Here is a 15,540-nt window from a genome sequence, read left to right as displayed (position 1 = left end):
TGATGATTACATCAATATTTGTTAATTTTCATTTTGACTCTTGAAAAGTTTTAAAATAAGTTTATTAAAATCCAAACCAATGACTGTCATTGATAAAACCTTAAGCTTTAAAGTCAGAGAATATATATTTAAGCTTAGTCCTAGGTGAGTTACCTAAAATTTTTAATTAATTAAATTCAAATTTATGAGACTTTTTTGCATGTAAAAATTTTTTTTAATTATTATTATTATACTTTAAGTTTTAGGGTACATGTGCACAATGTGCAGGTTTGTTACATATGTATCCATGTGCCATGTTGGTGTGCTGCACCCATTAACTCGTCATTTAGCATTAGGTATATCTCCTAATGCTGTCCCTCCCCCCTCCCCCTACCCCACAACAGTCCCCAGAGTGTGATGTTCCCCTTCCTGTGTCCATGTGTTCTCATTGTTCAATTCCCACCTATGAGTGAGAACATGCAGTGTTTGGTTTTTTGTCCCTGTGATAGTTTACTGAGAATGATGGTTTCCAGTTTCATCCATGTCCCTACAAAGGACATGAACTCATCATTTTTTATGGCTGCGTAGTATTCCATGGTGTGTATGTGCCACATTTTCTTCATCCAGTCTATCATTGTTGGACATTTGGATTGGTTCCAAGTCTTTGCTATTGTGAATAGTGCTGCAGTAAACATACGTGTGCATGTGTCTTTATAGCAGCATGATTTATAGTCCTTTGGGTATATACCCAGTAATGGGATGGCTGGGTCAAATGGTATTTCTAGTTCTAGATCCCTGAGGAATCACCACACTGACTTCCACAATAGTTGAACTAGTTTACAGTCCCACCAACAGTGTAAAAGCTGTTGTCTTTTGTTATTTTGTTTTGTTTTGTTTTTTTAAGTACAGCATGTCTTCCGGTGCCTAGGGAACATAGAAAATAACTGGGAAGAGGTTATTTGAAAGAATACACCATAGCCATGAATCAGAAAAGGAATGATGTGTTTATCCCTTGCTGTTCAAAGTAGCAAAAATTGCCTTAGTTCTTCTTAGAAAAGAAGAGGAAAAAATGGCACCATGACCAGGTATTCTTGAATAAGTCATTTGTGAGTACATGTATGTTATTTTAGAAGAAAAAAAGGAACCTTGACATGTGCCAAGTAGAGTGCTAACCTCACAGTACATGCTGTTTAAGTATTTACAAGAACCTAGGAAGCAAGTACAGCATTCTTGTTTCTGTTTTACCAAAGGAAATTGAACTGCTACTCCCACAGATCTGAAAAAGTAGATGCTGAGTAGGACAGGAATCTGCATTCAAAACAATCACTCTCTCATGATTCTATTGGAGATTTTTCCTGGATCACACCTGGAGAAGAAGAAACACTGTACTACACCATGTGGAAAATATCACATGTTTATATCCACTTTGGCATTCATATTTTCACATACAGAAAAATGCTGTGATTTATTTTATTTTATTTTTTTCCCATAAGTTATTGGGGTACAGGTGGTATTTGGTTACATGAGTAAGTTCCTTAGTGGTGATCTGTGAGATATTGGTACACCTTTTGTTTAGCTTTTGTTTAGTTTTGATATGGCTATACTTGCACTCATATGTATGATAAACCTCTACAGCCATTTCCCTGTTTATGATCTGCACAAATTGCTATAAAATCTAAGTTTTCATTTATTCAGTGTATGTACGTTTGTGGTATGCTCATACATACATATGTAATAAGCAACGAAGACAAAAGCCCTAGTGTTTATGTAGCCACCTTATGTATGTTAACATTTAATCTGTCACAGTTATGATTCTGCCATTGAAGAGGCTAAGACAGATTCAATAATTAAAGGTCACTTAGCTTATATGTGAGGAAGCCAGCTAGAATCAGTCTGTCTGCTTCTGAAATGTGTCTGCTTTCCACTACATAAGGTTTTATTGTTTCACTCTGTAGTGAAAAACTTTTGATTTTTGTGCCCCCTGCTGTTCATTGTCTGTAGGTCATCTGTAGAAAGAGAATTATTAGAAAATATTTGCCCCAAATAGTCATTTCAAAAGCATAATTTAAAATTTTTAATGAATTTGATATTATATCCAACTACATTAACTTTAGAGCATTTTGGTTTATGTAGCAAAATATTACATGTATTTTCTTTTTTATAATTAGCATAAAATTATAGGAAAGCTAAGTAAAAATATTTTCTTTTTTCTTTCTTTCTTTTTTTTTTATTTTTTTTATTTTTTTGAAAAAAGGTCTCACTCTGTCAGCCAGGCTGGAGTGCAGAAGCAGAATCTCAGGGCAGACTGCAGCCTCAACCTCTCGATCACTGCAGTCCCGATCTCTGGGACTCAAGAAGTCCTTCCACTTTGACCCCCTGAATAACCGGGACTACAGGTGCACCACCATGCCCGGATAGTTTTTTCTTTTTTTTTTTTCTGTATTTGTAGATAAGTGGTTTTGCCATCTTGCCCAGGCTGGAATGGAACTCCTGAGCTTAAGCAATCCGCCTGCCTCGGCCTCCCAAAGTGCTGCTGGGATTAAAGCCGTATGCACCCAGTCAGAAGTATTTTCTATTAAATATGAGGAAATTGACATGCGATGAGCTTTAAATAACAATTGTATTTTTCTTGTAATAGCAATATTTATGAAAATGATTGTTTATTAGCACAAAACGCTAGTAAAAATTTGTACAAGCTTTTAATTTTAAAATTTGTTTACATATTCAGTTACACATTTAAATAAATACTATGTTCTTTATATTTTGCTAAACATGCATATGTTTGACTTGAAGTGGAATATTAGATTAAAAACAGAAAAATAAAGAGCCTATTTGTTTTCTTTTGGGGACGGCCTCACAGAGTAAGGATCAGATCAGGCTAAAGATTTAAGAAGTAAGTCTAGTTTGTAATACAGTGAAGGAGAGTCTTTGATCTAACAGTCTTTTCAATTTTGTAACTAAGAGTTATTTAAGGTAACATTAAATACGAAGTGATCGCACACATTGCTCTCATGAAATTTTGAATGCCCTGGGTGGCCTGTTCATATGTGTAGCTAATAATGGTAGGATATACAGAGTTATGGAAAAGTTCCCAGTATTCCAATAAATTTTTCTGAAAAACCTTGCCTCAGTATCTCATATTTCCATATGAGATATACCTTTGGCTTAAGATATTGGACATTTAAATAATCTTGAAAATGCATTAAATTTTTTATTTTTTTTAAATTATTTTATTTTATTTTATTTTTTTTGAGAAGGAGTCTCACTCTGTTGCCCAGGCTGGAGTGCAGTGGCACAATCTTGGCTCACTGCAAGCTCTGCCTCCCAGGTTCATGGCATTCTCCTGCCTCAGCCTCCTGAGTAGCTAGGACTACAGGCACCCGCCACCATGGCCAGCTAATCTTTTTGTATTTTTAGTAGAGACGGGGTTTCACTGTGTTAGCCAGGACGGTCTCAATCTCCTGACCTCGTGATCCACCCGTCTCGGCCTCCCAAAGTGCTGGGATTACAGGCGTGAGCCACTGCACCCGGCCAAAATGCATTAAATTTTTATTAGTTATTAAGCCTCAAGAAAGAGTTTAGGAAACGGAGAATTCCTTAGCTTATGTAAGGCCATGTTTGTTTGTTTGTTTTCTTTTTTTTTTTTTCTGGTTTCTTCCTATATACCTGCCTAACTCCTTTATAAACTTCCCCTCTACCTACCGTCTGCCATCCACAGATCTCCTTTAACTCCGTCCTCACCAATGCAGACTTCAGTACCTGGTTTTTATTCTTATCACATGCCACTGATTTAAATGTCAATGTGAATGGTTTATCTAATACTGTAGTCTGGACTCACAGTTCTTCGTCAAGTCTAATGACCTTTATTTTCCTTTCACTTCTGATATTCATCTCTACAGCGGCATGCTGAGTGGTTATACTCAGAACCACTCCATCTCAACTCTCACACTCAGTTATCCCACTGTCTGAAAATACACCTCTTCGAAAATATACCTCTTCTGTCTAGAAGTCTCACTCTGTGAGGACTTCAGGTTTATTATTATTTCAATTTATCATCCCTTCCTTTATTTGCCAATGACTCTCACAACCACGCAGGTAAATGCCTTTACAAATTTCTGATCTTCACCTTAACTGTCTCCTCAACAGTGTTCACCTGTTTTCAGGTGAACATTCCCCAGAAATGCTATCTCAAAATTTGAAAGTCCTACTGCTTTCCACAGTAGACCCCTTCCACTTATATTGGATAATCTCTACTTCACCTATTCTTGCTTTTGTCCCTTCCCTTCACCTACAATCTAGATCCCATTCTTTTGTGCCTCCTCAGGCAAATCACAGTATCTTTTTTATTTTTTTCCTATATCGCTCTGGGTGCCCAAGTCAATAACTGGCATCACTATTTTCCACTTTTCATTCTCACACTCTACACTGTTAGCAGTTTTCCTTATTGTCTCAGCTATGTGTACTTTTCTTTCTTTATGGTCACTATCTACCTTTACTTAGGGCTCTCAATAAACATTGCCTGGATTACTGTAAACCTCTGAGCTGATTCCTCTGCCTCTCTTCTTGTCTTGCCTGACGCCTACTCTGCTTCCCAATCCATATTTCATGTCATTTAAGTAATTTTTTTCCAAATGGTCATAGAATACTATTAAACCCAAACTAAAATCCTTCAGTGTCTCTCCATATCCTTATAAAGGAGATAAAAGACACTTCATCTTTTATTAGCCTAATATCAAGTCACTACCAGGCAGTCTCTTGTATTTTGTGTTTCTGCAGTACTGAATTACTGATGTTTTATTATATTGGCTGCTGCTCTATTCCTGTATATCTCTGGGCTTGTTCTTTCACCTGCAAGGAATACCCTTTTCTAAGTGGGTAAATGTTTTATCCTTAAAAATCCTGCTCGGGCATTACCTCCCCTGTGAACCCTTTCGTGATGTCTCTTCTCCACCCTCCTACCGTTCAACAGAATTATGCCTTTCCATGTAGTCCTTCTTTTATTCCACATAAACATTTCTACTACATATACTATCTTCTATTTCGTATACAGGCACTATTATTAAGCTAGCGTTCTCTTCTTGCTAATTTTGCATCAGCCTTTCTCATCATATTTCAGTTTTTCTTTGTACCCTCAGTGTGTATCAGCCTTTCTCGTCGTATTTCAGTTTGTCTTTGTATCCTCAGTTTCTAGTACATAAACATAGGTCTTCACAACTCTTTTGCTGAGCTGAACTGAGCTGAATGAAACTAAGTCATTATTACAGCTTTTAACACAGGGGTTTCTAACCACTGCCCTCCCCCAGACCCCAGACTGGTACTGGTCATTGGCCTGTTAGGAAACAGGCCACACAGCAGGAGGTGAGTGGCAGGTGAGTGACTGAAGCTTCATCTGCATTTACAGCCCCTCCCCATTGCTGGCATTACTGCCTGAGCTCTGCTACCTGTCAGATCAACAGCGGCCCACAGGAGTGTGAACCCTATTGTAAACTGCACATGCGAGGGATCTAGGTCGTGTGCTCCTTATAAGAATTTAATGCCTGATGATCTGAGGTGAAACAGTTTCATCCCAAAACCATACCCCACCCTTCCAGCCTTCCACGAAACCAGCCCCTGGTGCTAACAATGTTGGGGACCACTGTTTTAACACATTCCTACAATAATTATGAGCATCTGTGTTGTGTGTTTGTTAGTGTATCCTTCATAAAATGTTTCGTAAATGTTTGAGGAATAAATGAATAAAAGGCGACTATTGGCAGGAGGTTGGCAAGGAAATCATTTGGTAAACATTAGATAATGCTACCTCTTCAGCTTTCTGAGTTGCTAGGCTTTCAGTGGCACCACCCAGATTTAACAATTAACTTACTGAGTTGAAATTGTCTGCATATCTGCACCCTCACTAGACAGCACATACCATGAGGTCAAGTAACCAGTTTGTATGTGTGTGTGTGTAGTTCTAGGTACTGTGAAAGTGGAGTTAAATAAAATATGAAAATATAAGTTTAAATAAAACCTCTACTTATAAGTAGTAAGACACATTATAAATTATTATCCTTCTAACTGGGATATCTATTTCCACTGTTGCTTTTTCTCAATCCATTCTCCAATTCTTTGAGTGGCCGGGGCAGGGCAGGAAGCAGGGATGGGGGTGCGGTGACCAAAGTAAATATTTACTTAGAATAAGAAAGTCAGTGACAACAAATTACAGATTTTTAAAAAGATGACAAATACCACAAATATTTTAGAAATTCAGTAAAATGATATTTTAAATTAACTACCTGAACCATTGCTATGTTTTTCCTATATTTTTAGTTTTCATTTTTTGTATTGCCTCATCATTTGACAGTAATTTTGTAATGCACTTTCCCTGGTGATAATGAATAATGTGGTATTCTTTTGAAAGCAAAATTAGTCAACATGTATTTTTTGTTATTTAAAGCTTAAAAAGTTATTGCAGTTTCACAATTTGTTATTGGTAGTAATGTTAATTTTTAGTATTGCTAAATTTGGGGAAACTCATCATGAGGTTCTTATGTGAACTCTGTGATTTCAGGGCACTTCAAGTTTTCTCAGGCAGTGACTAACCTTTAAGTTGCTGAAAGTCATTAACCTATTTGTTGTCAAGTTCTTGTTGTAAAGGTATGAATTCTAGATTATCCTTGTAGCTGCCAATATTTTATGTCATATCAATAAGACATTTTGAAAAGTTTTGATATGTTTATATGGTTCACTTTTCTTCCTCAATTATCAAAAAATCAAGGAGGCTGTCTATTCTACTCTAATTTCTCTCAATAAATTACTAATATCTGAATTGGAATTCTTCCAATTTACATTTTTGTCACAATAGTTTCTACTGACTTCATACAGTAATATGTGCAAAATAATTTTATTGTAAGATGTATATAAAATTATACATGCTGCATTGTTAAGTATATTCCTGAAGAAGAAAACTGTTGTGACTAGATGATGCACTTAAAGTTTTCTACATCTGGTGGTTGGAATATATTGATTCCACTGTGCAGACTTCTGGTGCCTCACCCCAAGGGATGCCCTTTTATCATGACCCATCTCTGACCCTGGACCCTAGGTCTCTGATGCCAGGCGAGTTGTCTCAGTGGATAATAGGAGTGTTTCTGGAAGCCATTTCTCACGGAGACAGCTAGCAATAACTTAACTATACATGGAAGTGCCTGTGAAACTTTATACCTTACAAAATGGTAAATCCTGATAGTGCCCCACTTAAAACCGTTCAGTGTTTGCCAGTGCATTTTCAGCTGTCCTTTTGGTGCTTGGGGACGTGAGGGGCTGCCACCTCCACGTCCCTCAGTACAAGCAGACAGTCCCCCTCTGGGGACACTCAAAGATGATGAAAAATTAGCAAAAGGATTGAAGGTGAAGATTAAAAAGAAATGATTCGGATAGAGTTGCCTTAATTCATTTTGTTCCTTTCAGGATGGCAGTCTGTGTGAAACGCTGCATCCCTGGTCTGAGGTAAACCATGTCTCAAACATCTTCCTCCCTGCCAACCCGAATCCCGGCACCCACTAAATGCACCAAGGGGAAAGCAGGGCCTGCCAGCAGCTCTGACGGGGGACAGGAGTGGGGTGGACTCAGTCGTCAGCACGACGGCGGCCTCCCTCACAGAGGCGGCCTCCCTCACAGACGCTGCCTGGAACCCGCCGCCAAGCCCCCAGCAGGCGGCCCGCCTGGCGTTTCGCAGTCTTCGCACAAGCAGGGCCACTGTCTGGGGCCCCCAAGGCCGTTCACGCGGGCGCGCCCCGTCGAGGGCTAGCCTGTCAGCGCCCAACTCGCGGCCTCCTGCCCTAGACGACCAGCTCCCGGCGGCGCCGCTCCAACCCCAAGCGCCCAGCTCTCCCGGGGAAGCGCGCGCCACCCTTTTAACGGTTCTACCCCGGCGGGCGTGCGGCTGCTCTCGAGGATCCGCGCCCGAGGCCACGCCCCGCGCCCGCCCTGGGCCCGCCCCGCCCCCCGCCCCCCGCCCCGCCCCCGCCCCCCGCCCCCCGCCCCGCCCCCGCCCCCCGCCCCCCGCCCCCTGGCGCCGCCACCGCGGTCAGCCAGCGGACCAGCGGCAGGAGCCGTTCCCCGACGGGCAGCAGGGCGCTCGGCCTCCGCGTCTGGGCTGAGCGCGGCGACGCTGCTGCCCCGAAATCCTCGTGGATCTTGAGTCGGTAAGTGGCTGGGGAGGATGAGCGACACTGGGGGACGGAAGTCGGGCCCCGTGGTGTGGAGGAGGCGAGTGGGCGCCGTCTCCCAGGCCCGACCCCGGGAAAGTTGAGGCGAGGGAGAGAAGCTCTGAGGTGGGTCGGGAAATCTCTCAGGGCCCCTTTAGTACCCTGTGGACCCTGAATGGGAGTGGGATGGGAGCGAGCGCGTCGGATGAGGGGAAGGAAAGTGTAGGGGGCCGGGGCAGCCCGACGGAGGGGCAAGTGGTGGAGACCAAAGCCATCGCCAAAAAAGGAGCTAAGTACACAGCTCCCCTTGGCTCTGCCCCAGCACCTGGTGCCAGGCGGTGGGAGGCTTTCAAGACGATTTGCCCCCTACACCCGGTGGCACAAGGTTTTCATTGTTGGTGTTTTAGTCAAAGCTACGGAAAGGACAGTTACATGACTAAAGTAATCACAGACACCTATTACCTGGACAGCTTTAGCCCATCTGAATGTTAAATTGTGTTTGTTTTGAGAAATCCCTCAAATAGACCAAAAAAAAAAAAAAAAGTTAAGTTAGTTATAAAGAGAAGGCATGAAATGCAAGATATGTTGGAACTCTCCTAGCTTCTAGTTTTTTGATATTTTCGTTTTAATTTTTCCTTAATAGTGCAACCAGATAGGTGGAACGTGAAATGTCTTTCACCACTTGAGTCATAGGTGTTTTATTTCTTACTCCCCGATGTTTCCTGTATGTTTCTCTTCATCTATCATTTAGTCAGTGTGAGCAGTTTACTTACAAGCAGTATTGGGTTTCAAGGAATCCTAACTTTGTAATGTTTTGAAGTTGGAAATTGAGATGAAATTTTATCTGGTTATCATATGGGAAATATACACAAGGTAAATTCAAATATGGTCTTTTCATTTCATCATTTCACTTCATATGATCTTATTTCTCAACGGCAGCGGAAGCATCAGTACTTTCCAAACAAGATTAGAATTTATATTGGAGTTTAAGTATAGTACTCAGCTTCTAAAAACAGTGCATAGTATATTTCATATGCTGTGATCTATGGTTAGTATGGCAGTATACCATGTCTGTAGTGTGAGGAAAGCACAGTACTCCCTAATTTATTTAGTGTTCTAAGAAAAATGGTAAATTGAGGAAATGGGTATTATTAGCATATACCAATTTATTCTGCATGGCCTTATAAATAAATGTTACTTTTCACATTAATTTTTAAATCTATACACGCAGTGTCCTCATATAATAAATGGACAGTCAGATATCTTTCTTTTATGTAACAAATAGGCAAGTTTTGATATAAAGGTGTGAACTTTGTAGTCAAATCCTAATATCTAGCACTTAGTAGCTGTGTGGACTTGGGCATGTCTCTTATTTTTCTGAGCCTCAGGTTTCTTATCTGTAAAGTGGGACTAATAATAATTTTCTCCCACAGTTCATGTATGGCTCAAAATTAAATGAAATTATATTTAGTATGTAGTAGGACCTTAAAAATGGCATCTTAATTAAAAAATAAGATTAATAAGATTTTGGCCAAAGTGGTCAGTATATCTGCTTATTATCCCATTGTATTTTAGACAATTCTAGGTTTATTGATAATATCAGGACTGATAAGGCCTGAAGATTCCTACTTAGGTAAATTTTTTAAAACAGAAAAGGAATCTAAGATATAGTTAGTATTGCCAGATGTAGAATAGCAACTGTAAATAACTAACTGATTTACCAATATTCTATTCATACAACTTGGTCTTTAAAGATGATTTGTTAAGTGCGTGTGATCTTGAAAAAAACTATTCAGCAACCATTTCTCAGCATGTATTAACAGAAAGTTTTTTGGAGACATTGGATCAAAATATCCTTTAAAAAACATTTATACCACAAAACTATACATTTACATTTTAAAATTTACGTTTTACAACCTTATGATAGGCCCACTACTTGCTACCCAATGTTGTAGGCAGAATTCTGTTTATTTTGTAACTGTGCTTTGAATAGTTGATATCATACATGCCCACTCTAGGTAGTACCAGTAGTTTCAAGGGAAACTTTTTGATCTCTACATTCCATGGCTGAAGCAGGCATTAGAGTTTAAGATTGAATTTATTTTGTATAATGACTTTGTAGTGCTGTTAAGTCTTTATTATTTTTAACTAAACTGAGAATTAGGTTTTGGTTTATGGAGTTCTGCCTTAATTATAATCTCGTGAATCAGTTTTACAATAATAATTACTTTTTATAAATACTTAACCTTTTTCATTAATAACATGATGGTGGAATGTAGTATGCATTGTAATCCCAAACTTGTCCCCTATAATGTCAGTGTTTCCCTGCAGGCATAGTTTACTTTAAAAAAAAATATTAAACAGAGTACTGAATGACACCATCTTTTCTAATTTCCTTAACTGATGTGGATTTATATACAGGGAGCCATTGCTGTATCTTTCCTACTGTAAATTGAAGGGTAGGTGGCACCAAAAGAGCTTTTATTTTTTGTTTATTTACTTGTGTTGCAAAGTCATATAATGGAGTTCTGTAATCCCCAACTCTTGAAAATCCCTAGTTTAAATACTGTGGATTTGCCTTGCTCAGCGATTGGAAAAGATTTAACAACCTACAACTAAATTTCAGCTGAGCAATGAAAAACAACGAAGTGTGTGCCAAAGTACTCTATTCTATTGTATTCTGATTCACTAGTTTCATATGGGGAACAGGATGGAAAGTTACTACATGCTAGTATTGGGGTCTTAACTAAAATAGCTAGGATAAACATCAAATAAAGCAATGTATATTAGGTTGCTTTTTGGTCCTTATTTTAAATATACTCTTCCACATAGAAAATATTAATAACTATTTATTTGAAGTATTTTTTCTATTTGTGCTTATAACTGTTTTTCATCTTGTTATATCCAATTGTATTGCGCAAAAAGTACAGAGAGCATTAGTTTTGTTTAGAGGTTGTTAATTGCCACGTTGAAATACTAGTTAACAGACACATTACAAAGCTGGGTTGATATTAACTTGAAGTACTTGCTGGCTTATCTCCAAATAGTAACTTTTGGGTACTTAGTTATCATTCCTAATTTTGAGAGGTTGTTTATAAGTTTATAATTTTAACATTTGAATTATACATGTCCAAAGATATTTTAAAAATAGGATAAAACATTTCTGGGAACTTAAAGGATTACTAACTCTATCTTATACTTGGTGAAATAGGCACTTAGACTTATGATTTGCTTAATATCATATGGTTACAATTATTTCTGGATAAGCAGGTGCAAAATCAAGTGGACTTTTATTTTTGACCTTGTCTTGATGGGCATCAAAATTTGGAAATCTTGTGTCCCATACAGGTGTCAGATTTTAGTTGCAGTGATGAGGTGCTTAATGTTTATAGAGTTTATTTAATCTGTGTTGCAGATACTGGAATACAAAAATAAATAAGGTCTGGTTTTTGTGGCCTCAACTGATAGTCCAATCAAGTAGACATGTAATATATTTACTATGATATACTTTAGAAAAACTGATAAAATACAGTAGAGACAAGTGGAGGAGGAATGTAAGGAAGGAGGAATTATTATTATCGCTATTATTATTTTATTATTAGAGAACTTCATGGAGACTATTTTATTTAACCTTACCTGTTGAGACAGGGGGATATTTTCCAAAGAAGTGGCAAGAGCTTGATCTTGGTCTTGACAGATAAATAGCTGTTTGGAAGAAGAGCAGCAGAGATAGTGAGGGAACTATAGACCACCTGAATGTCCAAATATATGGTGAAACAAAATAACATTAATATTTTGGAAGTATCATGAACAGAAATTAAAGACTGATTTTGGAATCAGAGGCTCTAATTTAGCCCGTCAAATTGAAGGCAGTTTTACCAAGTGTGGTCCAAGGGAGTTGGTGATGACTTTAAAGGAATACAGGAGTTAAAGTTATTAATTAGATTTTAGATATGTTGAATTTGAGGTACCTGTGATAATATATAAATTGAAATATTATTAGACAATTAGAAAAATAGAACTGGAGTTTAAAAGAGAAGTGGATTCTGGAAGTATAAATTAGGGCATATTTATCGTGTAGATAGGAAGTTGCAGCCATGAACGTAGATGAGTTTTAGCTAAGAAGACCAAAGCCAAATTCGGAAGAAAGATAGAAGAAGAGGAATCAGCTAAGGAAGTTAGAAGAGACAATCGAAGAAATAGGAAACAAACCAAAAGAACATAGCCGGGGCAACATAGTGAGACCCCATCTTTAAAAAAATATATTAGCCGGGCATGGTGGTTCATGCCTGTAATCCCAGCTATTTGGAAGGCTAAGGCAGGAGGATCTCTTGAGCCCAGGAGCTTTAAGTTGAAGTGAGCTATGATTGTGCCACTGCAGTCCAGCCTGGGTGACAGAGTGAGACTCTGCCTCAAAAGAAAAGAAAAACAGAAATACGGAGTCAGTAAAGTTAAAGAAAATGTTTCAAAGAGGGAATGTTTAACTGTGACAAACGCTATAAAAGGAGTCTGAGTATTGCATATTAAATACTTTTTTGTGTTTGTGTTTTCCACTTTAACTTGTAAAATAGTCATCTTAAAAAAAGATGTGGTTATTTGTATATATGTAAAGCATCTTGATTATTTTGTCCAAAAGATAAAAATGTATTTTTTCTTCTTCTAGTATGGAACCTCAAGGTCTTTGTGACAATGGAAACCAAAAAATTAATTGGTAAACCGCTTCAACCAGCAAGACCTGTTCGTCATCTGACTTCTCCCCCAGGTGAGTAATAGATTGTACAGTTCTTTAAATATTAATGTATTAATGACTAATTAGTATTTGAAAAGCTAAATAATATATAAAGTAATTGTTTCAGGTGGATATTTCAAGAAATAATGAAAACTAAGAGTTTATAAGTATTACTAAAGGAAAAAGATTCTTAATTACCTACCAATCTGTAGTCTACCAGACCAACAAAGGTAGGAAGAATAACCCTTGACTGAAAGTAACTTTTTGTGCGTGTGGTTTTTTTCATGTCTCATTTTTGTAGGCTTCTGGCTTCTGGTCAGTGATACTCCCAGTACAAATTGTGCCCTGTGATTATGGTCACTGCAGGGCAATCATGCTGGAGAAAGAATTTAACCTTTTAAAAGAATAAGTACATAACTAAATGCCAAAAAAAAGATTAGCATAAATCTTAAAGCTTCTGTAGTAGTTGTGTCATACTTGTGCTCTGATAGAGGTTATGACTGTGTTTGAACTAGAACAGGTCTAATTTCGAAATATCTATTTTAAACATTCTAAAATGTTTTTCTTTTGCCCATGAAGCTATTCTTTTGGAGAAATTCCTGAAATACCTGGTATTTAACTTCTAAATTGGAATATTAGTCTTTTAATTCTGTTAATTACTTGTTGCTAGAATGGCTTCTGTGTCTACTTCAGGTGATACACATATAACTTTTTGAACTTTTTCTTAGTCTGTGTATTCAGCTGAATTAAGTTACTACTTAGAAACAGGAAAATACGGATACTTTATTGAGTTTACAAATGAAGCAAAAAAGGTAGAAGTGGCACCAGTTTCTATCCTGTGTTCATTTTCCCATCATTGGATCCTTCAAGGAAGATGATAATCTCCACTTTGGTTATGTTTGCTGTCAATATGCCTGTGACTTATGTCAGATAAATGAAATTAATGGATCTTCTGGGACCATAGCTGAGTAATGCTGATTCTGTATACTTCTGGTGCAGTGGAAGCGATTGTGTAGGGTCAAGTCTCAAATTTTATCCTAAAGGAAAGAATGTAAAACAATTGCAGCAGCTCTTTTCTGTGACTTTTTCCAGCAACTCCCACCCCCCTTCATCTCTGCAGATCCAATTTTTCACTGATTTCTCTCCAAGGTTGTTACGTGGAAGAATGAGAATGAGAGGGGATGCAATGTGGGCAGGTAGCCCTGGTATCTTATTTAGTTGTACCTTCTTAAGATCCAGACAGCAGAGTAGGGAATTATTAGGCAGAAAAGTCTAGTAAATCACAAATTAATTTTGGTGTTTCTTAACATGCTTACATACTCCCTGGCCATCTCAGATCCCTAAAGGAATCACTACTTTTTCTTTTAGATTCAGATTCAGATTTAATTACTTCATGTTGTGAAACCTATGTGATACCCCAAACCTATTCTACTTGCCCTAGTACTTTCTCTAAATCTCTCAATAAGCGTACTGCTTATCAAATTGTATTATAATCATTATATATGAACTTGTCTTTTAAAATAGGCTGTGAACTCTTATCTCTGAACTCTTTTCATGTTTGTATGCCCATCCTTTTAACACAGCATCTGACATTTCATAAGACTGGATGAATGTTGAATAAATGAACTGTCAGAACACATTTCAAAACAGTGCCAAGAATATCTTGGATACTTAAGCTTTTTAGTTGATTATATTATTTATTGAAATAATAGATACATAAAATTGTTTTCTTTCTCTCCTAACAGGAGCAGTGTTCCCTCTCAACTTTCAAAATGAATATCCATGCAACACTCAGTGCATACAAAGTGGAGTTAGCAGAGTAAGTCTTAGAAATTATAACAAAAAGAAATATTATAGATTGGAAAGTAACGTGTTAGATGGCTATTATGTGCCAGATACTATGCTTTATATACTTTATAAAAATTTATGTACATATGTTAAAGATAATGTAACACCCATTTATCTGTCACCCAGCATTAAGTCTAAACATTTTGCTATATTTGCTTTAAAAAAGTTTAAAGAAAAACAACTTCACATATAGTTACAAACTCTATATATGTGCTTCTACCATCGTATTTCCTTCCCATCCTGCCCATAGATAACTATCCTTAATTTATTTTTTCCATGAATATGTTTGTACTTTTGCTATGATAAATAGAATTGTTTTATTTGTTTTATGTAAATAGGATTTTGTCATCTTTGCTTTAATATTTTATTACAAATTTTAATTTTTTGACTAAAAAAATTAAAGTCAAAATTAAATTAAGTCACAAAGTTTGAAATTCAAAATATACAAAATGACGTTTATTGAAAAGTTTCCCTCCAATCTCTGTCCCAGTCTCCTATTTTCTCTGATCAGAAGTAAGCATTGCACCAGTTTCTTATCCAGATGCATTGTACCAGTTTCTTACCTAGATACTATTTCTTTCTCTCTCTGTCTTTTGTTTTGTTTTGTTTTGTGTTTGAGATGGAGTTTCACTCTTGTTGCCCAAGCTGGAGTGCAATGGCACAATCTCGACTCACTGCAACCTCCACCTCCAGGGTTCAAGCGATTCTCCTGCTTCAGCCTCCTGAGTAGCTGGGATTATAGGCACCCGCCACGACGCCCAGTTAATTTTTTTTTTTGTACTTTTAGTACAGATG

The 15,540-nt window shown here is 37.6% G+C and overlaps 1 protein-coding gene across 1 annotated transcript in view; it reads left to right on the top strand.

Annotated features, from left to right (window-relative positions):
• The first annotated feature begins 8,004 nt into the window (after positions 1 to 8,004).
• The window catches only part of C7H8orf88 (chromosome 7 C8orf88 homolog), a 27,060-nt gene continuing 19,524 nt past the window's right edge, over positions 8,005 to 15,540 (top strand). The window contains exons 1-3 of the mRNA XM_055286728.2: positions 8,005 to 8,165; positions 12,832 to 12,930; positions 14,643 to 14,716. Coding sequence (XP_055142703.1) covers positions 12,858 to 12,930; positions 14,643 to 14,716 — 147 coding nt within the window. The 5' untranslated portion in view covers positions 8,005 to 8,165; positions 12,832 to 12,857. The remainder of the gene's footprint in view (positions 8,166 to 12,831; positions 12,931 to 14,642; positions 14,717 to 15,540) is intronic.

The sequence above is a fragment of the Symphalangus syndactylus genome, chromosome 7 (assembly GCF_028878055.3).
Source record: "Symphalangus syndactylus isolate Jambi chromosome 7, NHGRI_mSymSyn1-v2.1_pri, whole genome shotgun sequence".
In the NCBI taxonomy this organism is placed as follows: Eukaryota; Metazoa; Chordata; class Mammalia; order Primates; family Hylobatidae; genus Symphalangus; species Symphalangus syndactylus.
The sequence above is the reverse complement of the archived record's forward strand: the minus strand, read 5'-3'. Positions and strand labels throughout refer to the sequence as shown.